The 27,091-nt window shown below is 41.7% G+C and overlaps 3 protein-coding genes across 6 annotated transcripts in view; 1 reads left to right on the top strand and 2 right to left on the bottom strand.

Annotated features, from left to right (window-relative positions):
- FAM184B (family with sequence similarity 184 member B) overlaps nucleotides 1-9,283 on the top strand; it is a 42,830-nt gene extending 33,547 nt beyond the window's left edge. For 2 of the 4 annotated variants that reach the window (XM_052682818.1, XM_052682821.1), the window contains 6 exons: nucleotides 101-285; nucleotides 3,365-3,430; nucleotides 4,384-4,501; nucleotides 4,665-4,766; nucleotides 5,357-5,562; nucleotides 8,525-9,283. In XM_052682818.1, coding sequence (XP_052538778.1) covers nucleotides 101-285; nucleotides 3,365-3,430; nucleotides 4,384-4,501; nucleotides 4,665-4,766; nucleotides 5,357-5,562; nucleotides 8,525-8,615 — 768 coding nt within the window. In that variant the 3' untranslated portion in view covers nucleotides 8,616-9,283. The remainder of the gene's footprint in view (nucleotides 1-100; nucleotides 286-3,364; nucleotides 3,431-4,383; nucleotides 4,502-4,664; nucleotides 4,767-5,356; nucleotides 5,563-8,524) is intronic. The other 2 variants (XM_052682819.1, XM_052682820.1) reach the window with 2 other exon arrangements.
- Nucleotides 9,284-9,838: 555 nt separating this feature from the next.
- Nucleotides 9,839-11,747, bottom strand: MED28 (mediator complex subunit 28). Its single transcript, XM_052682845.1, has 4 exons — nucleotides 11,552-11,747; nucleotides 11,384-11,450; nucleotides 10,782-10,894; nucleotides 9,839-10,153 (listed from the first exon to the last, which is right to left on the bottom strand). Exons 1-4 carry the CDS (start codon nucleotides 11,708-11,710, stop codon nucleotides 9,956-9,958), a joined length of 537 nt encoding a protein of 178 aa, XP_052538805.1. The 5' UTR covers nucleotides 11,711-11,747; the 3' UTR covers nucleotides 9,839-9,955.
- A 371-nt stretch (nucleotides 11,748-12,118) lies between these two features.
- On the bottom strand, nucleotides 12,119-25,006 carry LAP3 (leucine aminopeptidase 3). The gene is made up of 13 exons (XM_052682822.1): nucleotides 24,819-25,006; nucleotides 24,455-24,570; nucleotides 24,115-24,169; nucleotides 22,721-22,826; nucleotides 22,002-22,161; nucleotides 20,869-21,033; nucleotides 19,757-19,915; nucleotides 18,752-18,876; nucleotides 16,834-16,922; nucleotides 15,656-15,758; nucleotides 13,542-13,621; nucleotides 12,714-12,826; nucleotides 12,119-12,610 (listed from the first exon to the last, which is right to left on the bottom strand). Exons 1-13 carry the CDS (start codon nucleotides 24,996-24,998, stop codon nucleotides 12,412-12,414), a joined length of 1,650 nt encoding a protein of 549 aa, XP_052538782.1. The 5' UTR covers nucleotides 24,999-25,006; the 3' UTR covers nucleotides 12,119-12,411.
- Nucleotides 25,007-27,091: the final 2,085 nt, after the last annotated feature.

Genomic DNA, 27,091 nt, shown 5'->3' with positions numbered 1-27,091 from the left:
GATAAATCAGTTCACTCAAAATCAACGCATGCAAGTCCAATGAGGTCTTCAGGTTAAATTATAAGAGACTATGAGTAAATATTTTTTGTATTTTTCTTAGGAAGGAAGCAGCCAGAACCAGATTAGATCTCTTCATGATGAACTGGAAAAATGTCAGAGTGAAATTTCTGAGCTCAAAAAAGAGAACTCACTTTTGAAGGACACAATGGAATTACTCAGTGCTGAGTTGGAGACACAGAAGCAAGAACCTGCACAGCTTCAGGATAAGGAGAAGCAACACAAAAGGTTTGCCTTAATTTCACTTCACAGTGCTTTCTAGGGAGTGTTTTACTGAAGCTAGTATTAGAGATGTTCTAACTGTAATATTAGAATTTCTTTTTTTAAGTACTAATTTTACTTATAGATGCTGGGAGTTCTGCAAAACCAGTAGTATCATATTCTTTTTTCCAACCATTCTGAAAAGCACTTGAAATAACTGTTCAGTTCTACATCATGGAGAAATTTGTCCAGTGTGGCCTCACAGGGGTGACCAGAAAAAAGCTGCATAATGCTGACTGAGTTTGAAAAGGATTGGAAACAGTAAATCCCAAAGTCATTCAAGACATATTAAAAAAATGTAGAAGTCTCTGAGAATAAATGTTAGCTTTTTAAACCCATTCTCTGTAGCTGAAAACAATGGTAAAAGCAACACCTGGGAACACTGTATGTACTCTCTGTGATTCTACTGTGGCTGTAGCAGCCAGTTTTGCCCTGTAGGGTGAGGCAGTCAGAGCAGAAACTGACAGAGCCTCTGTGCTTACAAAAGTCTGGACCTGTAACATGCTGTCCGGGCACAGAAGGGCAAGCTCATAGTCTTGCCTGTCTTTCAGAAGGTGGACTGCATCCTGTAGTATCCTGAGCCACAGGCTCAGAGCATGCATTGTGTTGCAGTAGTAGCAGTGTCCCCATGTCCTCACAAGAAACTGGAGTACTTACTTTTTACGTGGGAAACAAGATTGCAGTTGGCCAGTGCGTTTCTATGGCCACTGAATCCTTTGAAGTTTCTGGGTCATAATATTTAACATGTTCTGTTTGCAAAGGGGTTGAGTGATCTGGCACAGAAATGCCTTTTAGTTCATTTCTGCAGCTGTGTGGAATGTATGCTCCCCACTACTCCATCTATATGTATAAGAGGAGCTTTTAAATTATGTGCTTTCATAGTCTAGAGAAATGCACTCAAGGGATGTCTCTCTGCAGGCTGTCAGAGTGGCCAGAGTAATTCTATTGCTGTCTACCAGTTGGTGGATATTTAAAGAATGAGAGAGAAAGTTTTTTCCTCTGCGTTCTTTGGAGAAATACTGAAAGCGTCTTTCATTTTAAGCTTTTGAAACAAGATCAACAGAAAGAATTGCAAGCAGAGTTTCATCAGTGCCCTCCAGCTGCCTTGGAGGAGTTGAGAACTTCTGTTCATGAAGAGAAGAATTAGTCACGTGTCAGCGACGAGGTCTGAAAGGCCTCAAAATGGTAATGCTGCTGGCTGGAGGATAATCTTTACAGGGGATAGATGGTGTAGCTCTACTGTAGTAAACAGAAGCAGCATTAATGGAAATTATGTAAGGAGAAATCCTTCAAATAAGAGGAGAAAATCAAAGAGCTCAAATGGTTGTAGGCATCTGATACAGCTGCTCTGAGGTTAACTGATAGAAAATGTGGAACATCGGCCTGCAGGTCTTGTTTTGCTTTTGCAGGGCCAATAATTCAGGTAAGGCAATAGTTAAATTGGTGAGTGTATAAAAATAACAGCTTTTTACTGTAACCTTAACATCAGTCACCTTGTCTTCATTAATATATTTGTTTCTGCTGTTAAATTGTACAGTTGTTTCTGCTCATTGTGGCTTTTTATCTGCAAAACTTGCCAAATCTTTGTAACTGATTATTTAAAATTAACACTGCTACTGTTGCCAAGTAAGTATAGCCAGTAATCTGCTTGAAGTAATCTTTTCTGTTCTCCTCAGTTGTGAGAATTCCACCTCAGGGACAGAAACATTCTATAAGGATTAGGATCAGAACAGTGAAAGGTTTTTTATGTTTGTTTGTTTTTAATGGGAAAACAAATCCCCAAATGAAAAAGTTTCTCTTGGGTACGATGAAGCAGTAGCAAACAAAAGGCAGTAAGATAATATGATTCTTCAATCAATGTATTTCGTCTTGGGGGTTGGCATCAAAAAGCAATGTTATGGATGGACTCAAAAAAGTATTGGGCATTTTTTAGTTTTTGATTGATGTTGCTAATGAAATAATAGTATTTTTCAGAACGTATTGTCTGTTAAAGACAAACACTGTGAAGGCATTTCTGTAATGTTTCTTGCTATGTTTAGAATGGTGGTAGGCATTATTAACTATTTCTAATTGCTTGCTATGATGGGATCAAAGTATAGCATCAAAGTCTCATCTTAAAATCTCAGAGATTCCAATCTAATTTTACTGAATTCATATTATATTAAATATATGAATCTACATTTTGTCACACTTGAGCATTAGGATTGATGTATAAACTAGCCATAGACAGAAACCACTATTATTACATTAAAAAAAACCCTCCACTTCCTGAAGGTTGAACAACGAGCGCTGCTTCTCCAAAGAACTTGGCTTTCTCACTGTTAGGATAGTTCAGCCTGTTAGGATAGTTCAGACTGCAAGTGATGTGATGAAGTCAGATCAGTCAGCAGAAGCCCCAGAGCTGTGCTGTCAGCTGCCTTTCTAGCCACTAAAAGACCTGAAAACTGCGTGCTTTCATCAATGATGATAAACTAGTATTAAAACATGAGAATTCAGAATTATTTTAATACTAATGAAAGGTTACTGGTAGCAGGCCTCAAAATGAAACGTAAAAAAAGAACTGGATGTACTGAAACAAGATCACCAGAAGGAAAACAAAACTGTTATCTGATTTCAACAGCACCCAGGCACATCTCTAAGCAAAGAGCTTCTCCTTAGAATCTGGGTATGTCATTTAAATAAGCTGTGACTCATACTGGCAGTGAGTTCTGTTTTAAATTATTATTATTCCTCCTGTATGTATATATTTAAATTACTTATGGATAGAATATGATGAGCACTGAAATAGAAGTGTATAGGTTTTTCCTTTGCAAGCAAAAATAAAGATGCATTGTAATAAACTGATTACTGTTTAAAGGAAACCATTATACAGTTTTAGAATAATAAATTAAACACTGTGCTTAGCATCTTACAGTGTTATGATGTGTAAAATCATCTTTGTCACAAATGCTTCCAGAGACCTTGATCGATCATCTTGCACTCAATTTTGTTCAGCACAGCAGCTGAACTCATTCTCCCTCATTCTCCCTCCCTTCAAATTTCTCAGGATATTCTTGAACTGCAACCCCCACTTTATCATGGAAGTAGATGCATTTTGCAGCCTTCTTTGGATGTAAGTAGTTCTGTGGTTCTTCAGGCTGTACGTTAGAGGCCTCCCACAAATAGCCTTTGTTTTTGATGTTGTCGTTTACTCAAATCTCAGCTGTGCAGCATAGCTCCAGCAGAGACCTTCCTGCAAGTAGGCAGGTCTTTGAACATTTGTATGTTCATATCTAAACTGTGAGATACACTAAATCAAAAGTGTAATATTGGGTTTTTCTCATTCAAATTTTTTCTTCTCACCAAGAAAATAAAAAAATAAAAAAAAAAGGTATTCTGTAATGAACTTCACTATACAGTGAAAGGAAATGAACTTCATGGCTCTGTTTCCTGAGCAGCAAAATTCATAAAATTGGCCGATGAAATAATCAGTTGTTTTTTCCATGGTTTAATCAAACATATGTTTCCACACCATCTTTAAGAAGGTGTAAATTCTAATTTGAATCTTTTTCCTTGATTGAGGCATTTAAAGAGCAGTAATCTTACTACAGGCATTGCCTTAGAGGATTCACTAAAGCAGCAAACCATCCGAGCCTCTTTTTTAAATAAAAGTTATAGGAAGCTTGTATTTCTGAGACCTCAGTCAAATATGTTTGGAATTGGCCTGTAGACTCCAAAATTATTGGGTCAGAAAGAGAACAAGTAAATAGATATGGATATGAATAGACAGAGCAGTACAGATTTTTCTCGTTAGTAAACTAGATAGGTAATATGATGTGCAAGCTTAATTAGTATTTTACTGGGGCTGGCTTTTACAGTGGGTAGGCAGTTTGGTTTGGAACTCCACAGTGTTCTGTGTTTATATACAGTCTACGTACACGTGCCCATTTTTAAAAGTACTGTTCTATTGAAGACTCCTAATTATGTCCCCATGTTTTAGTCTTGGAATTTAAACTACAGCTCAAGTATCTCTTGAACCTGGCTTAAGGAAAATTTTTGTTGGTCTGCATCCTTTCTTTGGCACAGACTTAAAAAATTAGAAGAAAACACAAGAAAACCAGAATCCAGACCAGAAGATATACACCTTATAAGTTGCCTGCAAGATAAACTAAGTGAGAGAGAGGAAATTATTAAGCAGCTGGTGGTAAGATACACTTTTACATGGTGGTACGTATTTTGGCATCTGTTTGAAGGCGCTGTTCAGTGTTTTGCACATTGCTTCAGATTGATACTTTCTCTCTGCTCTGTAAGTATCTAACATAAATATGTTTACATACCAAAGAACGTATAAATTTCTTTTCCCTCAGGAAGGAAGAAAATTTCAGCATTCACTTTTAGCCAGTACTGAATCTTACAGAAATCGATCTTTTTCTTTCACCCCTAATCCTGGGTGTTTGACTCCTATGAAGGTAAGATAGGTAATTCAATTAAAATTACAGATCATGATGTTTTGCCCCTTTTTGAGTCATACAAATAACCAGAACAGAAAAGATCCTGTTAATTTCCTATAGTAATGTTATTCGGTAGAATTCTTTCCAATAGGCTCACCTGTGAGCAGGTTCTGAGTAAAACATAAACTCAGCAGAAGTGCATTGGTACAAGTTTTTAAGCAAATACAAAGCAGTGGATTCCCAAGCAGTTCAGTCTTCCACTGGATGAAGCACTGCTATCGATTGCAAGTAATTGGAAGCTACTTTGATGTTGTATGTATCAAGAAGGACTTTGAATTTTGATTTGTGCTACTTGCAGTTTGTCCCTGATCAGCCCCTAACTGAGTTCTGTGTATATCTAAAACCTCAGAGTTAAATATACGAGTTGTTTTAATCAGACTACCTAACCCCATAGGTGCTTACAGCATACCCTGGAAAGAATGTATTCTAAATTAGAAAAAGATGGGAAACTTCATTTTTGCATGCTCCTCTCACATTGCCTAGGAATGAAGTATTGTTTTTATAGTATAAGTGTAAAAAACGCGTGTGATAGTTCTCTTTTTTTAAAGCAGCAGAAGAGACCAGTTGAGGTGCCCAGTCGTGTTGTCAGTGTACCAAATTTAGCTTCCTACGCAAAGAGCTTTTTGAGTGGTGACTTGAGATCAAAAAGAAATGCTCCTCAAATAACAAAATCAACGAGCTTAGACCAGAGTCCTGGATGCCTCAGAGTGGGTTCTCCAACAGCACAGACTTCAGACAGCAGCACTTCCATAAGGTATTTGTTTATTTTGATGTGGTTTCAAGGAATTTCAGTGAATTTGTATTCTGAATCTTGTAGACATCCAAGCACATTACAGGTCTGGAAATAAACAGTGATGCAAGATTCCTGTCTCTTAGTGAATTCCATGTGATCAATTTTTCTCTAGATAGACCCAGAATTTAACTGCAAGTGTAGACTAATAACTGCCCAGCAGAGCTTATCATTACAAGCATGCCAGATACAAAGGGAGAAGCACTGGAAATATTGGAGTGGTTAATAATGAATGTGGCTGTTTAAAGCTTTGAGTCCCTATCAGTAATTCTGTTGAAGATGTGTTTCTTACTTTTGTCTCCTTGTTTTGCACCCAGTTGATGTAACTTTTATATTAGGAGACATTTGAATGACCCTAGGCTAATCATTTGGCAAAGGGTTTGGAGACTTAAAAACTGATTAGCAGATACTTAGTGGTCTCTCAGTGTCACATCAAGATCTTTTGCTGTTCTTGATTTCAAACAACTTAGTTTAGTGGGTTTGTGCTGAAAAGCTTGTTTTTTCTTCAAATTTATGAGCTATTATTTAAAGGTTTAAGATTTTCCAAATGTAAATTAACTCTAGGAAAGAATTAAAAATATATGTAGTTAATACTATATATAGGTACAATAATACTTACATATAAAAAATTACCAGTATACTTCAGGACAAAAGCCAGCCTTCCCAACTACATCCTAGTGGACAGTAATTACTCTGTACATTGAATACTGTGGAGTTATTTCCTGGAAGGCAGATGGTGCTGACTCCTGCCAAAGACAGTAACACAGAGTGCTGGCTTGAATCCAGCTTGGCAATTCCTACGTCTTAGAGTTGAAAGCATTGTGTCATGCCAGATGACTGCCATGGCAAATCAAATTTGTATTTTAAAGAGTAATACATAGGGACATTGAGAGTAGCTTGACTGCTGCTTATTCTTTTAAATCCATCAGTCGTAAAGTGGTTTGGCAGGATGACATGGGATAAAACATTAGAGGGAAGAGGGACCCTAGAAAGCTGGTCAGTATTTTCAAGGATCATGTCCTATAAGCCCAGAAGCAGTACATCTCAAGAAAGAGGAAGGTAGGCAAGAATACCAGGGGGCCTCCATGGATCAACAAGGGACTCCTGGACTTTGTCATAAAAAGGAAGTGTATAGGCAGTGAAAGCAGGAACAGGTTATCTAGGATGACTACCAAGAAGTCTGAGCAGCCAGGGATTAGGTTAGGAAAGCTAAAACCTAGGTAGAATTAGATCTAGCCAGAGACATAAAGGGGAAAAAGAAGAAATTCTACAGGTTTACCAGTGATAAAAGGAAGGCCAGGGAAGATGTGGAGCCTTTCTGGAAGGAAACTGGAGACATGATCATGAGAGATATGGAGAAAGCTGATGTACTCAATGACTTCTTTGCCTCGGTCTTCACCAACAAAGGCTCTATCCACACTGCCCAGGTTGCAGAAAGCAAAGGTAAAAACTGGGAAGGATCTGCCCACTGTAAATGAAGATTGACCACCTAAAGTGCACAAGTCCGTGGGACCTCATGAGATTCATCCACAGGTTCTAAGGGAAACTGGCAGATGAAGCTGCCTAACTGCTGTCCATCTTATTTGAAAAGTCATGGCACTCTGGTGAAGTTCCCACTAGCTGGAGAAAAGGAAAAATAACCCCAATTTTCAAGAAGGGGAAAAAAAAGAAGATCCAGGGAACTACAGGCCAGTCAGTCTTACCTCTGTGCCTGGCAAGATCATGGAGCAGATTTTCCAGGCCTTACTAGGGTACATGGAAAATAAAGATGACGTGATTAGTGGTAACCAATATGACTTTGGGAGTGTCAACTGATGAAAGATTGAAGATGAACTAGCAATGTGCAGTTGCAGCCTAGAAGTCCAACCGTATCCTGGGTTGCATCAAGAGAATTGTCACAAGCAGGTCGATGGAGATGATTGCTCCTCTGTTCTGCTCTTATGCGTCTCCACCTGGAGTACTGCATCCAGTTCTGGGGCCTCAAACAGAAGGACATGGAGTTGTTGGAGCGGATTCAGAGGAGTGCCACTAAGATCATCAGAGGGCTGGAACACCTCCCCTGCAAGGATAGAGCTGGGGCTCTTCAGATTGTAGAAGAAAAGGCTCCTGTGATACCTTACAGTGAGCTGCTGGTACCTGAAGAGGGCCTACAAGAAAGCTGGAGAGTGGCTTTTTAAGAGGGCATGGAGCAACAGGATGAAGGGAAATGGCTTCATACTGCAAGAGAGTAGATTTAGATTAGATATTAGGAAGAAATTCTTTACTGTGAGGGTGGTGAGACACTGGAGCAGGTTGCCCAGCATGGCTGTGGATGCCCCTTCGCTGGAGGCATTCAAGGACAGGCTGGGTGGGGCTTTGAGCAACCTGGTCAGTTGGAGGTGTCCCTGCCTATAGCAGGGTGGTTGGGATTAGATAACATGAACTATGATATGAACTCATGTGCTACCGTAAACTAAGTGAAATTAACACAAGTGTATTAAAAGCATCTTGAATCCTGAAAATTTGGGGATTATGTAATAGGATCAGTTATAGAGGCCAATTAACATTGAGATAAAATGTTCAGTTCTAAATAAAACTTCTGTCCAATTTTCATGCACCAACTGAATATTTTAAGTGAATTGCAGCTGCCATTTTGTTTTTCAAAACTTCCTATTATTATACTTCTGAGATGTCAAGAATTACTTTCAAACATTCCTCTGTTGCTGCTTAGCTCCTTTTCACACTCTCCTTGTCTTAATTCCAGTGCTCTTAGCCCAGTTTTTGTCTAGTTGGCACGGATTCCACAGTTATGTGAACACAGATCTGTTCATTGGATTTTAATGTTTTTCTGAAGAAAAAAAAAAAAAACAAAAAAAAACAACCAACAAACTACATACTAAATATTGTTAAGATTGTAAGCAATGCTAACGTTTATTTGTTTGCACAGGATGCATGGCAGTGAACCACCACAAACCAAAGATGACCAAATGCAAGACCCTGAGCATCAAGAGTGGTTTACTAAATACTTTTCTTTTTAAAGCAGATAATTTACATACTCCTCAGATTTACCAGAAAAGCTGTTTGTTTTCTGCTAGGGAATGTTAATCTAATAAGTTCTGCAACAAAAAGTGTCGAAATAATTTCCAAGGATATTGTTAGGAACAACAGCACTCTCTTACATCTAATTATAATGGAATTACAGGCATAGATTTCAGCAAAATGCATTTTTTGTAATAACCTCTGAAAAAAAAAAAAGAAAAAAAGAAGAAAAAGCAAAATTCTTAATACTGCTGTGTAAAATTACTTTTTACTCAAGAGAATGTATCATTCCACAATTACATTAAATATTCATTTTGTCCTCTAATGTCCTGCTACAGACTCCAGATGAAGATATTACTTCTAAGTAAGTGATTTCTCTAGGTTTATATGCTTGCTTCATCAGCTGTTTTTTGCATAGTAATGTAATTTTGTTTTAAATTGGTTTCTTGTAAAGTTGTTTTATGCTGAGCAGCATGTGATACACATCTAAGAATAGCAAGTTTACAGCAAGCTGTTTTAAAAATGTTTTCTGCTTAGCTTAATGGACTGTTTTGTATAGCGTTGTCATGTAATGTTCCTGGTGCACTTCAACTTATGTAACAGTCAGCCTGATGAATCAGGATAGTATGTAAGTACGAACATTAAAACTTGCTTGTAAGTAACCAACTTTCACGGCTTGCAAAATAGTGCTGTTATGCTGAAGTGTGAGTCAGACTGAGGCACAGACTTCCAGATTTATGGGAACTGCATGCATTGTCCCCATATTGCTCTGATGCCCAGCAAAATGCCTCGTGGGTGAACGACTGAATTTATCAAGCCACACCAACCACCTTATTGCTGGAAGGAATGGTGCTATTCACAAAAAGGCACCTGTAAATAAAATAACATTCAGGTAATTCCTCAACAAACACAGGGAGAGGGAATTGTCCAACTAGCACTCTAGTGTTATGCATTGGGTAGCTCATCTGCAACTGCTGGAGGATTTGAATCCCATTTTACTCCTCAGCTACATGAAGAAATTAAGCACTTGCAGAGAGACATCCATCCATCCTAACAAGAACCTTTGTGTATATTTGCATCATACTAGCAAGATACAATCAGGGCAAAGCTAGGACCATCCTTTCCAGAAAGAACAGGATGTACTGTGGAAAGTACACTTCTACCAGAAAGCATTCTGAACAGGAACTCTGTATACTTTCAATTTAAGTATAAAACCAAAGTGTTTTTTTTCTCCAAAAAAAGAGTATTTATTTAACTTAATTCTATCTTATCTGTTTATATTTGTAGTACAAATTACATTATACAAAAAAACAGATGAAGTAAAAAGACTATCAGGTTTTCATGTTTGCTTCATTGGAGCAGGAATGTTAGCAGATGCCTGTTCCAGGTATGCTAAGGGACCTTGGGGCATTTCTGCAGGTTTTTTGTGCTGTACGCTGATATCTTCCAGGACTTGTTGCCAGTGCCGCAGTTTACTCAAATGCTTCTGAATTAATGCTTCTTTTCTTTGTAATTCATTTCTTAACTCTGAAACATCCTGTGGGTGAAAAAAATAGGTATTAGTAAACAGGCAGCAATGCTAGGAGTAATAAAGAACCTTGCTTAACATACATCAAATTTTTAAGCCTGGCTTTTCAAGCTAATCTTAAAGGGATGCTTAAAAGTCCTTAAGTGACAAGTTCCTGCACATACACTAGGTTACCTATGTCAGAGCTTGGGAAGTAACCAGGAAGCACTTCTGTGCTGTGTGGGTGATAAAGGCTGCATAGTTTCCTTCTGTAGATTTACTCAAAAGGCCAATTGTGGGCTGTGTGCACCAGGGGACTCTGCTTGAACGGGGGTTGGACCTGAAAGTCTCCTGATGTCCCTTCCAACCAACAGTTCTATGCTCATTACTCTAGCAAAACCAAACTCATTTGTTTCTTCAGATGAATCAACATTATTTGCGCTCTGTTCTCCCCAGACCACCAGGCATCCTATCCCACTTCCTTAGATTTGTGCTGAGAGCTACACTGACAGCCAGGTTTTACCAACTTCAGGCACAGTGAGAAACCCAAGATTAGTGCAAATGAGGCAATTTACCTGCACTGCTGCGCACTGTGTCTGGTCCAGCGCAACAAAGGTAAACCAATTTAGCATACCTCTTCAATTATAATTTAGCATACCTCTTTAATTACTTGTTCCGGTTTCTGGACAGACAGCTGCAGTCTTTTTTGTAGAAAAAAGCATTCCGTTTGCCTTGCAACATCCAGAAATTTCTGGATGCACTGATCCACACCTACAGGTAGAACAGCAACAGGGAAAGACAGAAAAGATTCTCAGAAAGCCACCGCAGGCCCATAGCGGCATTTGAGTGCATGCTGCTAAGTACACCTTTCGCTACACCATCCGGAATAAATCTTACGCTCTTCTGGATGGGATTTCTGGCACACGGCAATAGCACAAGGTGTGTATTAACTCTCTGCATCAAACACTGCTTCGCAAATTCTCAGCACTTACCTTAAAGGTGCAAGAAAACATTTTTTTCCCCAGTAGTTTTATCATGTTTTCTACAATGATAAAGAGCGGTACAATAATCCGTGCACTGTGGCTGAACAAGAAACGTTGGCAGCAAGCCCAAGCGGCCGGCTCAGTGTAAGGCTCACAATACAGCGTACTGACAGGATGCTCCCCTTTCGCACCACGCCGCTACCAACGCTCTCCCACCCGCGCACACAACCCGAGCGCGCAGCCACAAAGCGGAGCTCGGCCACGCGCCGGGCCTCACCGGTGCGGATCTCCTCCTGGTCGGTGCCATTCACGTAGTCCTGGCTGACCAGCGAGGCGAAGCAGGCCTGCGGGGAGGGAAGCGCAGAGGTGAGGGCGCGGCGCTGGACGGACCCCCGCCCCCCTCCTTTTCCCCCTCCTTCTCCCCCCTCCCTCCCCCCCCCGGCACCTCGAAAGACGCTTCCAGCTCGTCCACCAGCGTGTTGTTGGGATTGCGGGGCCCCGTTGGAGGCGGGATGAGGCCGGCCGGCCCGACCCCGCCGGGAGGTCCGGGCGGCGGGGGTCCCGGCGGCTGGTTGGCGAACATCCCGCCCAGCGCGCCCGCCATGGCGCACGGCTGCTGGCTGCGGAGCGCGCGTGCGCGCCGAGGCCGACGGCGGAGGCGGGCGGCTCCTCAGGGGCGTTCCTCGGACCCAGGCGGAGACGGGAGAAAGCGAAGGCGGCAGGCGGGCCTGCACGGCGGGAGTCCGCGCCCCCAGCCCTGCCTTCCCCAGGTCCACAGGTAAGCGGCGGCTTTTTCGCCACTTTTCGCGTTTCAGTTTTGGTTTCCTCCCTGACGGCACCTCCCCCGTTCTTGAAACCAAAACCGCTATCCTACATCACGCCCAGTCTGCGTGATGCATCGCTGGTTCTGCAAGCATTGCCACAGCTCACAGGAGCACAACCACAGGTGAGGGCACCCCCAACACGCACAGCTCCGCTTCCCCCCCCCCCGTCAGTTCTCTCTTAATCAAAACACACTGTGCAAGATTTATTGTTTACAAGAACTGTGCTTGCTTCATACATACAGCATTTCCCATGGTCACAGTCTGGTATTAAATACCTCAGGTAGGTCCAGCAGCGTATTTTTACTTTAAAGCTGTATAACAGAGGAAGAAAAGTCTCACAAGTGAGATGTTTGTGATTTATAAAATGTGCAGTTCATCACTTCTGTGAAAGTATGTCTGGGGCACTCACTTACCCAGACATTACTGCATTTTTTTTTCCTTAAGGCAGAGCGGATGATTTTAGAATGAACGTTTAAGCATTTTATTTGGGACTGTGACTGTCTTGGCTTAACCGAGCCGCAAACTCCACGAGCGTCCTGGTGGGGCGCCCAGCCATGCCCTTCCGCAGGTATGGCACCTCGTCCTTGTTGGCCATCACACCAGCAATGTCCAGGTGAGCCCAGTGAGGGGCAGTCACAAACTCCTTCAGGAAGGCAGCAGCCGTGCACGCTCCTCCAGCTCTGCAGGAAGCAGAAAGAGGGATCGTTTCTAAAGCAACACCGCCAGCCCAAGCGCTGGGCTGCAGGCTGTGAGGAGAGGGTGTGAGAGATGGTGCAGCGTTACCTGCTGTACTTCCCAATGTTACTCAGGTCTGCGAGAGGGCAGTCTGTTACTTGTTTTGTGTAATGTTCAAAAAGAGGCATTCTCCACACTCGGTCTCCTGTCACGATGCTGGCCTGAAAAAGAAAAGGTGACTCTGGGCAAAGTTCACTGCTCTTTTTTGTGTGAGGGGGTTGCTGTTTTTTCCTCTCCCTCCCATTTTTAAACTGCATTTATAAGCATCAGCATTGTGCATTTTTATCCTTTTCTAACTTTGACCACTCTGTAAAATTTTCTATGGTCCAAAATAATGTCAGCTATTTGGAAATACAGTGCAAACAAAACTGAATCCTATTTTGGTGGTGGTAATCAAAAAGCAAAATATAAAGAATACTTCTCTTCCCTATTAACATATTTTCCTGGTAATATACATTTTCACAGATCCTTCCCTTCAGAGACTCCCCATGTCCATCACATCTCAGGCACTTGCAAGGTGTGAATGTCTCTTTTGGTCTGGCTTTTAACAACACCAATTACCTTTTTAACAAAATCTAATCACTGTCAATAATCCAGAGCTTCTACACATGCAGTATGTTGTCAAAGGGTGCCAACACCACTCAAAATCATGATGCATGCTTTGTGCTGTGTGATATAAATCCAGGAAGCAGCAATTAAGGGTCTTAATTATGTATTTTTCAATTAAATACAATACTAACACATTCCTACGAGATTTCAAATACAGTAACAATTAGATTTGTATCAGGTAAGACTTTCTTTAAAGAAAGTCACTAATTTTTTAGAAACAGCAGCTATTAACAAAATTATCATTTGATAATAATGCTGATGGCCTACCTCATAAAGGTGATTCCAAAGCCAAGATGAATTTGTGAACACTCCAGTTGCAGCAGACCCCAGTGCAACATCCATGGCACCTATAGAAAGACAGCTTGAAATTTATACAGTGAGTGCAAAGGTGGACTTTGCAGTTACATTAGTTAGACTTTGGAGTTATTACCCTGCATACAGACTCCTCACAGTACTTCCTTTTCTAATTCTCACTACCAATGATTTCTGAAGTCCATAAGACCTACAGATTTTAGTGCACTTTCACTTATTTAAAAAAATAAAAATTAAAGTTGCTTAAAGGCTAAACTAACAGGACAAGAATTCATGAAAATTGCATTCCAGATCTCATAAAAATTGACTGTTTTCAGCTTAATAGTAATGTACCTAATCTAATGCATTCAGCAATAAGTCTTTTTCAAAAAAAAAAAGAAAGAAAGAAAGAAAGAAAAAAACCCCACTAAATGATTACAGATAATTACAGTTTCTACATAGAAAATCAGACTTTTTCAAGTTTATGAACTCATCCAATTTTCTATCTGGTACTTTTCCTTCTGTGAACTTCACCCACAGAGGTTGTTGCACAGCATACACAAATTTAATTTAAATGACAATAATCACCATCAAAATAATAAACCACGCCTAAAGCAGAGCGATCACATACACAGTTACTTTTTGGTTGTCACAGATGTGCTTCTCTAACGCTGATGCTATTTCAGGCACTCAATCCCAGGGAGATTTAAAAAGCAAAATACTCAGTGTCAGAAATTTCTGCAGGAGCTGTCCTCCTTCCTGCCTGGTGCCAAAGGATCCCAAACAATAGCCTGGAGTGGGAGAAGCCCATTTCTCCTGTCATGGAAATACTTTTACACAAGTCAACCATCTTAAAATCAATATTGCTTCTCTCTATAAACATTTTCCAAACATTTGAATGTGTTAAGCTTGAGGAACATGATTTAAAGCAGAGAGAGAGAGGTGATTATTTTTCTCAGCTTGTTTATTAAGCAAAACAATGGACTCTTATTTGATCTGTTCTTCCATATTTGCTCACATTTCAGCAACAATCTGTCATACCTGAAGTGATTGTAGCTATGATAGGTTGTTGCTGCAGTTCATGAGATGCGTACACAGTGCTAATTTTTACATGTTTAAAATTATAACTCCATTCGCATATAACTATTGAGAAGAAACAGAATGTTTTATGTTTGCGACTATGCAAAATATGCACATGAAATAAGAGATGTTTCAGGGAGAAGTTCTTTACTATGAGAGTGGTGAGGTGCTGGAACAGGCTGCCCAGAGAGGCTGTGGATGCCCCGTCCCTGAAGGTGTTCGAGGCCAGGTTGGATGGGGCCCTGGGCAGCCTGGTCTAGTATGAAATGGGGAGGTTGGTGGCCCTGCCTGTGGCAGGGGGGTTGGAGATTCATGATCCTTGAGATCCCTTCCAACCCTGGCCATTCTGTGATGTTTCACTGAAGTGACTTCCTGAGAAGATGGTATTGATTCTCCTATTAGGTAGGATCATGGAGATTGAGATAGCTCAGGTAATGGAAGAAGTGGTGCTGGGTAGGTCAGAACTCAGGCAACCAGGAGGCTGTTCACAAAGAAGCTGTTTTGGCTTCAGCACGGCTAGTGCCAGAACTAGCAAAGTTTTCCACAGCTTCACCAGTATCTCTGCACCACATAGCCATCTCTGGGGGTTGAATGTGCTTAGGCAAGATGTTGAGTGACATAATTGCCTGGAATCTACTATTAAGCTCAGCCAGAAACAGAAGCATGGGAAAACTTTGTGCAGAGACATTCAAGTCTGCATAAGTCCTCCTGGACTTATCCTTTCCAGCTCAGCTGGGCCAGGCCCAACTTCATCTACATTGCTTACTGTGCTCCATGCATGCCAATACCCCCAGTCTTGGAGACATGCTGCAGCTGTACAAGCTGTTAGAACAGAATTTGGACAAGCTCTTGTCCTGCAGCATGCCAAGTCATCTCACCTGCTTTCAGCTTCAGGCTGTCTTTGTATGCATAGTACAACAAATTCACAGACCATTTAATATGAGAATATTTAATATGAGAATAACAAGAAGTTGGCTTCCAAAGTGAAGCAGGGAAGGGTGACTGCTTACCTGTTAATGTTGCAGCATTCACAATAGCCCTTGCATTAAAACTGTGGGCATAACAGAGAGCATCAGCTAATAGCAGTCTTCCTTCTGCATCTGTGTTATCAACCTCCAGGTGGAAAAAAAAAAATCAATAAAAAGAGATTAACTACTGAAAACACCCCATTAACCGACTTATTTTTCGCACATTCTCTTAAACAGCTGTCAGATTGTGACTACACTGTCACAAGCCCAAGGAAATTAATCAAAATTTACTCAGTGAAACATGGCTCATAGAAACTGTGAAGGAGAGGGATCTGCAAGAATGCACAGATGTGTGCCAGGAAGTGCTTCCTTGTGAAACTGCTTTCTCTTTGAATCTTGAAACTTTTTTCCTCTAAAGAAGAAAATAGATGCATGGGCTACTGATTTTTTCTCCTTTCAGAGAAAGCTTATAATGAAATCTGCAAGATCAATTGCACGCACTCTGACCCACGAGCTATTTCTTCTAGAGTTCTCATTGCAGGAGGAATATGCATGCAGTCTTCTCCCTCCAAGCTGAATGCCACCAAACTCAGTACTGCAGAGAGAACCTCAAGGTCAAAGCTTGAATCACAGAAATCCAGACAGAAATATTGAGTAAGCCATCTTCTTCTGCACAAAGTCAGCAGTCTACTGCACAGTAACTTTCTGCACCATTTAATATATTGAATTAGTATAGCTTGGATTAAATATGAAATAATAGTATGGCAGTGTGCTTTGAATTGACAGATCTTACGATGTTCTGCTTGTACAGAGCAGCTGGCATGGTAAAGACCTTAATTATATCAACAGGGAACTAATACACTTACATCTTACTCCAGACAGCAGGTGACTGTCCTCAAAGGTGTGCCAGAAGCAAGTTGTGTTTCTCATTCTGAGAGCCCGTGTTTATAAGCATCGTTGCAGCCTCTTGAGCTGACAATATTTTGTAGCATGTTCATTGTTACCATACTTTCCAGTTTTTATTAGGGATGTGTAGAACATGTCTAACCTCTTCAAATATGTTTAAATATGTTTGAAAAAAGCCTGTGATTGCAATTCCTAATTAATAACATACATTTGTAAATAACTTACATTGCATTGCATATCCTCTGACTACAGTGATGCAACTGATTGAACCAATTCACTCAGAGTACTCAAAAATCCAAGTTTCATAGGCATACCTGGATTGTTTTTCCGTTCTTGGCTCTAACGACATCCCCAGGCTTGTTTGCCTTACCACTGGGCATGTTTTCACAGAGGGGTGCCAAACCTCAGAGAGGAAAAAAAAAAAAGTGCATTACTAGCATCTTTCTCAAAAGAGATTTAAAAAAGTAGTTAGGAAACAAACAACAAACTTAAGAAAGCAGTAGGATTTTCACCTTGAATTGCTCAATATCTGAATTTTCCTGGTCGCTGAAAGTCACATGGTCTGATTTTCAATCAGTGGGATTTCTCTGCGTGTTGCACCAGAGCTTTTTTTCCCCTACACCATTTTACCACTAGGATTTACTTCTACTTCATATACTCCGGCAAGCAAAAGCAGAGGAGCTTTAAAATTCACCGAAGCTTCTGTCAAGAGGTACTACCTTATCTCTTCCATATATGAAGAACTAGTAACATATAAAGGGAGTTATTTCTTTCTGAAAATCAGACTTCTGAACTCTGAGCTGTTCAAGCTCTCCTCGTTGTGTAATGTCAAGAGGGGTCCAAGGAATTGCCATAGAATGCCAACCATAAGAGCAAACACGAGCTCTCAGTCGATGTGAAAACAGTGAATGGGATGAAAGACAGCCCCCATTCCCATGGATAACCCCCTCCTGTGTCCTGCCCAAAGCATGAAGCACTGAGAGAGCAATGAGAGAACTGCAAACTGCTGCTATTCACTGGAGTTAAGTACACAGATTTCTGCTCTGCAGATTTTTGCTTACTACTTCCCTTGGGATACTTGTAAGCATGAATCTTGTGAGAATGTGTGGTTCGCTGCCCTCTACTGGTTGAAGCACGTCAGCAACTAAAATATTACCTGGAAGCTACAGTTTTCAAACATAAAACTTAACCTAGAACGGACTACATCTCATCAGGGAATGGTTTTTTAACAATTTCTGAATCAACTGATTTAATTCTAACTGTACAGCATTTCTGGAGAAGCAATAACCACTGTTCATAACTACAAACTAGTATCAGACAGCTTATTCTGTTGTTTTAAAATTTCTGCTGAGACACGCTCCGAAGGAAAAAGCTGATACACCATCCTCCTCAGCTTTGGCAAACAGAGGTAGCTCAGCTAACTCCTTTTCATTTCTAATGGCTTTTATAGGTATCCAAATTCCTTCTTGTAACAAAGCATCAGGACAAAACCCACTAAAAACAGGTTTATTAACAATCAAGTCACAGAATCATAGAATGGCCTGGGTTGAAAAGGACCACACTGATCACCTAGTTTCAACCTCCCTGCTACTTGCAGGGTCACCAACCACCAGAGCAGGCTGCCCAGAGCCACATCCAGCCTGGCCTTGAATGCCTCCAGGGATGGGGCATCCACAGCCTCCTTGGGCAACCTGTTCCAGTGCATCATCACCCTCTGTGTGAAAAACTTCCTCCTAATGTCTAACCTAAACCTCCCCTGTTTCAATTTAAAACCATTCCCCCTTGTCCTATCACTATCCACCCTCATAAACAGCCATTCCCCCTCCTGTTTACATGCTCCCTTCGAGTACTGGAAGGCTGCAGTGAGATCTCCCCAGAGCCTTCCCTTCTCCAAGCTAAACAAGCTCAGTTCCCTCAACCTTTCTTCACAGGTGAGGTGCCCCAGTCCCTCTTCTAAATTCTAAAAATCATGCCTTAATTTTTTATTTATTTATTTATTTTTTTAATTCTGCCTTGCATTATTATATTGCAAAAGTAAGGATTTTTGATAAGCAAGTGAAAACAGAAGAGAGGCTGAGGTAGGGAATGAGAGAAGCAGGTCTGTAAGAGCCTGTGACATTTCTGTAAGACAGTGTCTTACAAGTTATCACTGCTGATATAGAAAATGCCTTTGTCTACAGAGAATCTTGTAGAATGAAAGCTTTCAGATTCTCACACTTACCAAGCACTTACCAATTATGTTAAGAGGCAGATTTAAAGCTGCTGCTGTCACAATGGCTGAACAGACCGTTGCAGCCCCTCCCATATCTGCTCTCATCGCATCCATACCCGATGATGGCTTCAGTGAAATGCCACCACTGAAATAACAGAATAAATGTTAGCCAGCTTGGAGATGTTAGACGTTACATACATTAGTAAACACAAGCACTCTGTCCATCACTATGTTTTAGCATGGAGAAAATAAATAAATAAATAAATAAATAAATAAAAATCAGTAAATACTAGACTGTGGTTTCTTCTTACAACACCCAAGCAGACTAGTTTTCAGCTAAAATACACCTAAATTACTTCCTCTGCACCATAAGAATTCAGGTAATCTGCAGTGGACTAACAAACCAGTTCTCATGCACTCTGCAGTCTTCATAATAGAGTAAAAAAGAAGAATAGTAGATTTGGTAAAGTCAATCATATGGAAGGAGAACAGACTGATAAATTCTTCAGTATGTGTAACTGCTTTTTCTGTCCCACATGAGAACCTGCTGCAAAGAACCAACTGTTTCTACTTGGCTTAAATGTGATCTACGTGTCCAGGGGCAGACTGCAATTTGAAGTATGTGAATTCTTCATCCCACGGTTTACTCAGATTAAAAAAAGACAAAAAGTTTTGTTTCTTTCCCCTGGATTTCATTTTGCCTCACAAGCCAAAAGCACATCAGTTTTACACTGTTCAGTCACTGAAGCTTGTTTTATTCCTGGGAAATGCAGCACAATCTGCTACATAGAGAGGTTCACTGGAACAGCATTGAAAGATGTGCTGGGAAAAGAAAAAGCATCTTTGCATTCAACAGAACTAGTAGGAAGGTACAAGCAAGGCTTCACCTCTGTGTTTTACAGGATTACACTTTGAAGTGCACATCTTTTGTCTGAGTTACGCACAGTCCATCTGAGCTCCACCCTTTAATAACTAAAGCATAGTTTCCCCTTGTCCCCAAACCATTAGAGTATCACCATACGTACCTGTCAAACGTAACTCCTTTTCCTACAAATACCAAGGGAGAGTCATCTGCATTAGCACCTCCTAAATAGTGAATCTCCAGAAAGATGGGAGGTTCAGCTGAACCCTTGGCTACACTCAGGAATGCTCCCATCTGCTGTGTTGCTATCCAAGACTCTGGCCTGGAACAGAAATATATATATATATATTTTTAATGGGATGCTGACCAAGGAGCTTTTGTTTCTTTTTGACAGACTATGATTCTCGAAGGCTTGTGCACAATTAATTCAATTTTAGTTACACTGGAAACCATCATTCAAATCCCACTGTTATTTCTTTTGTGAAACAGAAAAGTCCTGCCTCAAAGTTACTGTTTGTTTTTTTATTTTCAAAGAAGACCAGATCTGTACTTTCTACATGAGAAACGTTGAACTTCAACTTGCCTATCAGGCTGTGTCTTTGAAGGCGCACGAAGTAACAGTGTTGCATCCCCTTACTTTTTTGCTTTCTGCCATCAGAACAGATACTATGTGTACAGTTGATTTCCCTCAGTCTTTTCCCTTTCACCAGAACACCCTGCAGCACTTATTAATGCAACCAGCCATTTCTGCTGAAGGCCAGTAACTAGAAATTCAGGGACAAGAAGCATTAGCTGTGCAAATTCAATTTGCAAAGGCTTTTAGGGCCCTATCTCAACGTTTTAAAAACCAAAAAGCAAACAAACAAAAAAAAGCAATAAAGGATATTTAATTACCACACCCAAATAAACAAGAAAAAGAAAGGTATATATAACGATTGGGAACAAAAGAGGTGTAAAAAGGATCTGGTATCTGTAATTTATTCACTGATTCTTCACCAGGCTTCCTCCTTCACAGCCCTTGTGTCAATTAAGCAGATAACTGACAGCATGACTAATTGGCAGTTAATCATTTTGCTGTGTCACAGTATCTGCTTATTCTGCTCACCTAATTCTGAGAGCAGCCTGCAGTCTGGGCACCTTTAGGCCTTTTCAACAAAGACTTCACTTGCTTTTGTTATTTGAGATAGCAGAATGAAAATGAGAGCATGCTACTAATTTCAGTAACATGGAAGGTCTTTTTTTACTCAATAGAAAAGCAGTGTCAAGGGATTTTACCTTATATGGACCTTCACATTGCTAGCAAAATTTCCAAGCTTCTGTTCAATACATTCAGCAAATTTGATTGGAGTTATATAATTAGCTGGAGCCTCCATAAGGTACCGAGCGAGATTCTGACCCTCCGCATAGATAACACCTTTCTGCCAGGCTTCACTTCCAGCACTAAAGAGACAAAACAATGTGTAACAATCGTGATCATCAACCTTTAAAAAAAGATGTCAGCATTCATTTGTTCTCTCCTTCTCAAAAGTACATCAGCATTAATTTAAGGCAATCAAGAATGTTCCATTACCATGACTATGAGAAATTCTAGGCGAGATCCATGGTGTATCTAGTCTAGTTCTCATCTCTGCTTCAAGTGCTTCAGAGAAAGCTAGAAGAATCCCAGAGCAGGCAGGGGTGAAACTGCCTAATACGTTTGGTCTTTTCCTAATCCTTACTATTCTGGAATTAAATCCTTAAACGTAAGGTTTATATGCCTTCCAAAATTTGTAATCATGTTATGAAAGTTTTCATTTACCACATAAAGCCTTCAATTCTGTTTTTCACATTGCTGAAGTACGGTTACATGATAAGAGTAGAATTTGGATCTCATCTCACATTGCACTCAAGAATTTCACTAGCAAAAGACAGAGCTGACTGCATAGGAAATGGGAATGTCTGCTTTCTCCTCTCAAGCAACAGTGAGATCTACTTAGAAGCCAAGCTTTTCTCCTTGCATTTTATTCTGTGAATGCAAATATAACAAGTGAACTATGTAAAACGTATCTATGGTCTGGTCTCTGCTCCACAATTTTGGCATGCAGTACCAGTGCAAATCCTTTTACATCAGAACCATGTTTCAAGTAATCTTTGCTTTTATTTTTATCCTTGCCCTTCTTTTATATGAAGCAGAATTTATTTACTCTTAGCCTCAGAACATGGCATACTAACAAAATGTGTGGAACAAACACCATTAATGTACCTGGAGTGTAAAATAATTAAGGAAATTCAAAGGATTAGGAGGAGATAAGAGAGAGATTGCTGCTGGGCCTGTTCTTTCAGTTTCATTTTTCTCATGAACAAGCATGCATAATTTAAGAAATAGACAAATGGATAAATATACAAGCAACTTTTCCTTTTGCCATCACCTTCCATGAAGCTGAGGAGTAACTACAGGTTTCTTTTTTTGCTTCAGCTCATTGTATTCATGCAATCCAAGGACAGCACCTTCTGCTGCTGCTTGAGCATCTCCACAAGGGTCCACTTCAACACAGGGGATTTCCAGGTCTTGGATCTGTCTACAACCAACTGAAAAATACAGTACAGGATGAGTAGGTCATATTGCACAGAAAAGCAAAACAGGTGTCTGATACGATCTATGTAACACCTCCAGGAAAAAAGTTTACTTATGATACCTAAGTTCATAAATAAATTAACTGAAATGAACACGTGGTAAAACAATTTTAAAAGCTGATTACCACATATTGACAAATGGTGATGAAAAATGTAACTTGATAAATTGCAACAATTAGGCCCTAAACTTCTGATTCCTTTAAGCCTGGCCCATACCAAAGAAAGTCTCCATTATTCTGGAGTGTTATGGACTATGAGTATAGGTATCAGATATTTGCTGTGATTTAGTTTTTGCTAAGGCTCTGTATTCTTTTCTCACAAAATACTTCATCCACGCTTTTATGAACAGTATAACATGGCAGCTAGTCTGGTCTAGCTCTTGGGACAGAGAGCCGTCATACGCGTGCGACTGACCTCTTGTCTCAGCTCATAGCTCACGTGGTTATGATGGAACATGTGGCACCATTAAAAGACTTCTCTAGATGAAAGGCTTAAGAAAATTAGAAAAGTTAACCTGCAACAGCTGCACGGATATTTTCTTTGTCTTCATTCCAGTTTTCTTGGTCATTTATTCCAGCATTCTTCTTACCCAAACCAACTACAACCACGCTTGGAAAGTCCTACACAAAGTCAACACACAAATGGATTCCTCATTGTTACAGCCACAGCACAGGGTTGTTACAAAGACTACGTTTCCCAAATCAAGCCAAACAGCATTAAAATACATTCTCTTTGTTACAGATTTTCTTCTAAAAAAGTGTGGTAACACCGTCTTCCACTCTCAGTCATTTGCCACAGGGATCCAAACAGTTGGGCACTGTTTACACTTAATTGTTGTAGCAGATATGGCTTTATGCTCACCATACAGCAAAAGATACTTCTACAGGAAAGTCTAAAAGTCTTAAAAACAAATCCAGCTTTTGCTGCAGAACAGAGGCCCGATGTGAGCTGCCTAAGTGCAACCATTTTAGCTCAGTAGTACATTCAATCTAAAAAAGTCTCTTCAAAGCCTAAGCCTAGCAGTTCAGCTCAGGAGTGGAGCTGGCACAATTAGCCAAGTGCCAAACCAAAGCTGCACAGGGGTACGCAGATCCAGAATTCAGGCAAGCCACGTGCCTGACAAACCAGAAGCGGGAGGCAAAAAGGCAAAGACAACAAAGATGAAGGGAGACCTTTACGGATGAATTCAAATCTGTATAAAACCATACTCAAGGTTATGTATGTGAATAGATTTTGCAGTAATTTAATCTTAGACTTTCCTTTTCGTTCCATTGCAAATAGTAGCTCTGTCACATTCTGTTGGCTTTCAAACTACGACACCACAAAGTGTCTTAATTCTGAAAATGTGGAACTAGTGCAAACTTCCCAGAAGATCAATGATTCAGGTTATCCTTTTTTAGCTGATTTTATCTTACACGCATAGAAAAGTGCATAAGGTCACCTTCGACTGCATTCACCTGCGGAGATTTACTGCTTACTTCAGGGGCCATCCTGTATGTACAGCTGGGGCAATGGGACCTTCCAGGGGTCTTCCACGAATCCATGACAGCCTTTTAGCTGGGTACATCACTCGTCTGTTGTGCACATGGGAACTTACAGGTGACAGGCAATAATTCCTACAACCTGATTTGTTTAAAATCTGTACATAGCCCTAAAATACGATGCAATTACTCACACGGGGACACCTAGCGGCTGCCTAGCAGCACTTCGGCAAGGCACAAATCGTATTCGTTAGCTCCGTGCAGAGGCATTAGATGTGCTGGGACCTCTCAAACGGCACCAAAAGCACACCTTGAAGCGGGTGATATGTCATATCTGTGATGCACACCAATGAACCAAGCTTAAAGTAAGCCATAAGGGCAAATCTCACACATCAGAAATACACATACGAAAACGCACTGCCCGTACCTGATGCAAACCATGGAATATGCGTGCTTTGCCTTTCTTCAGAGGGGCCCCGCATCTAGAACACAAGAAGCTTCTTCCAGTGAACAGATCCGTACGGTAACAAAGTTAAACTGCTGCGTTCAACCCACAGCCACACAGCGCCGCACACTGCGCCGGCTCATCCCGATAAAGAGCAGCCCCCACAGATACTTCGCATCTCTTCCCCAGGAGCTTCCCTCCAAGCCGCGCGGCCTGCGAAGGGTTACGTGTTTAAACGCTAACAAGGACCAAGCACACCGCCCCGCTCTTGCTGGCGTTTACAGGCGCTTCCACCTCCCCCAGCGCGGCACGCAGCACTCACGCGGCCAGCAGCTCGCGCAGCCTCCCGGACACGCGGCCGTCGAACGCGTCCCCCGCCGCGCTGAGCTGCGCGCCGCCGCCTTCCCGCTCGCTCGCGTAGGCTCCCAGCAGCAGGGCCTGCGGAAGAGCACGCGTTAGTGCTGGCAACAGATTGGGACGGACGCTGTAGCGCAGAGCGACGCCGGTGGAGCAGGATGAACCGCCACAGATACAGCGTAACTACAGGAACGACCGCTTTGCGTCCCTACTAACGAAAATACTTCCGATTTGTAATTTACAAGCACACAGAGCTTCTCCTTCTCGGGCCCCCAAACGTGGATCTCAGCCAGGATCCCCGAGCAGCGCGGCTCTCTCTCACCCCTCACCTTCCCGCCCGCCCCCTGGCTGTAGCCCCGCGGCAGGGCACTCCGCTGCGAGCAGCTGCACGCCAAGGGCAGAACCCGGGCCAGCCGGCGCGCGTCCGCCCGCCGCACCCACGGCAGCAGCATGGCACGCAGCCCCGCGCGGCGGGCCGACACCTGACCCCGGCGCACCGCGCGCCTCATCAGCCCGCGCCGAGCGGGGCCGGGCCGGAGGGCGGGGAGCGGGAGGCGGGGCTCTGAGAGCGAGCTTTGCTGCGAGGCCGGGACCGCGCGGGGACGTTAGGCCACGACGAGCAGGGTTGCTTGCATCAGAAGGCTGCGTGCTCAGGCTGGGTGTAAACCGGCGTTGCGCCCTTGTAGCCTAGAAAGCCAACCGTATCCTGGGCCGCATAAAAAGAATTGTGGCCAGCGAGGCGAGGAAGGTGATACTGTCCCAATACTCTGTGCTGCTGAGACATCACATGCAGTGCTGCATCTAGGTTGGAGTTCTCAGTACAAGAGAGACATGGAGTTGGTGTGCATCCAGAGGGCCACAGAAATGGTCCAAGGGCTGGAACACCTCTCCTATGAGGACAGGCTGAGAGCTGGGGCTGTTCAGCCTGGAGAACAGGAGGCTCCAGGGAGACCTGAATGCCACCTTTCAGTATCTGAAGGGGTTCTGTAAGAAAGGACAGATTCTTTAGCACGGTCTGTTGTGATAGAGCAAATGGTTTCAAACTAAAAGAGGTGAGATTTAGGTTGGATATAAGGAAGAAGTTTGTTATGATGAGGGTGGTAGGCACTGGCACAGGTCACCCAGAGAGCTGGTCCTGCCCCATCCCTACACATACACCAGGTCGGGATGGACAGGGCTCTGAGCAACCTGATGCAGCTGCAGGGGTCCCTGTTCAGTGCGGGGCACTTGGATTAGATGGCCTGTAAGGTTCCCTTCCAATTCAAATGATTCTGTGATAACATCTCAGCATGAGTTCATTAGGTTCTGAGAGAAAGCAGTTATAATCCCTGAATTAAACAACAACAAAATGCAACCCCAAACCTACCCTCCTCCCTTCCCCCCCCCCAAAAAAAAAAAAAAAAAAAGATGGTTATGTCAGAAAAATTCAGCTAGAAGTAGATATATGTTTATCTAGCAAAATCACCACATGGAAAGTGTTGGGGTTTGCTGATATGTAGTATCATTGGTATGAGAGCCTTAGTACAGCAGTGTCACTCAGAAAATGACTGATGGAAATTGCATCCATTTTTTAATGTTAAATCAGAACAGTAATAAAGAATCAAAGCAGGAGTTAGTTCTTATCTTTGTTTATTTTGGAGAGAACAATAGTTTCTTTGTTCTTTGAGGAATGGCCCCTTAGCTTCCCTACCTCCTTCATGGAGCATCTCCATACTCTGATATGAATGTTTTCAGAGCATTTGAAGTAATCTTTAATTGTATGGATGAACAGGATTTGATGTGTTACCTCTTTAAAGTTCTGGACGAATACTTCACAAATGGCAGATAACCTCATAAATTTACCCACTTGGGGTTTCAAATCTTCCAGAGTAAAAAGTCCCCCCAAAGAAGCCTTCATTTCCACATGTTGAGTATGCATGTGATTAGGGACATCTCTATTTGAAGTGTAGCTAATAGGTGTTGCTGATGTAAATCATTCTTTATAAATCAAGTTCCAGTTTTCTGAAAGTGTTCTAGGATGTAAAAGGGAAAGCAGTGGTAACACTGGCTGTTGCTAATCTTAAGGAGTGCTTTGTAATTATACAGCTTAACCATGTGTGATTGCATTTAACCATTTTTTTTCCCCCAACAGGGAACAAAAGGGCAAACATTCTATGTATTTTCCCATCAATATGTCTCAGCTGTGCTTAACTGTGGCAACCTGTGCAGCTGAAATGTTAATTTAGCCTTGTTTATGTTCAATTCAGTTTGATTCATGCAAAGTAATACTTCTGTTCACTCTAAGAGAACTGAAAATACTGTTTTCTCACCAGCAGTAATTGGACGGTAATGCTATTTCATCATCCAGCTCAGGCAGCTGTAACATCCCACAGTAAGATTCAGAAATATTTCATAGATGTGGTGTCAGACATCTTTTGGACTATTACTGCACAGCATGCTCCACTGGTGAGTAGATTCAAAACAAGATTCAAAAGCTGGTCAACACAGCTGTCCTTCTTTTCTTACACAGCGCTCTCTCTTGGTTCTTTCATAGCGACTGCAACCTGCTAAGGAATCCAGTTCAACAGTCCAGCAATCTTGCCATTATCCAAGTAAGTACTCC

Source organism: Tympanuchus pallidicinctus, unplaced genomic scaffold, assembly GCF_026119805.1.
Source record: "Tympanuchus pallidicinctus isolate F22 unplaced genomic scaffold, pur_lepc_1.0 scaffold2, whole genome shotgun sequence".
In the NCBI taxonomy this organism is placed as follows: Eukaryota; Metazoa; Chordata; class Aves; order Galliformes; family Phasianidae; genus Tympanuchus; species Tympanuchus pallidicinctus.
This window is presented reverse-complemented; position numbering and strand designations above follow the sequence as displayed.

Bases quoted from the DNA above. Each gene is read 5' to 3' on its own strand.
- MED28 (XM_052682845.1), bottom strand. From the start codon at position 11,710: ATGGCGGGCGCGCTGGGCGGGATGTTCGCCAACCAGCCGCCGGGACCC. The intron at 10,895-11,383 runs GTGAGGCCCGGC...TTCTACCTGTAG, and splicing joins CCAGGAGGAGATCCGCACCG to GTGTGGATCAGTGCATCCAG. The intron at 10,154-10,781 runs GTATGCTAAATT...TTTCACCCACAG, and splicing joins CGGAACAAGTAATTAAAGAG to GATGTTTCAGAGTTAAGAAA.
- LAP3 (XM_052682822.1), bottom strand. From the start codon at position 24,998: ATGAGGCGCGCGGTGCGCCGGGGTCAGGTGTCGGCCCGCCGCGCGGGG. The intron at 15,759-16,833 runs GTATGCCTATGA...TTCCACCTGGAG, and splicing joins AGAACGGAAAAACAATCCAG to GTTGATAACACAGATGCAGA. The intron at 12,611-12,713 runs GTAACGCTGCAC...TGCTTCCTGCAG, and splicing joins AACATTGGGAAGTACAGCAG to AGCTGGAGGAGCGTGCACGG.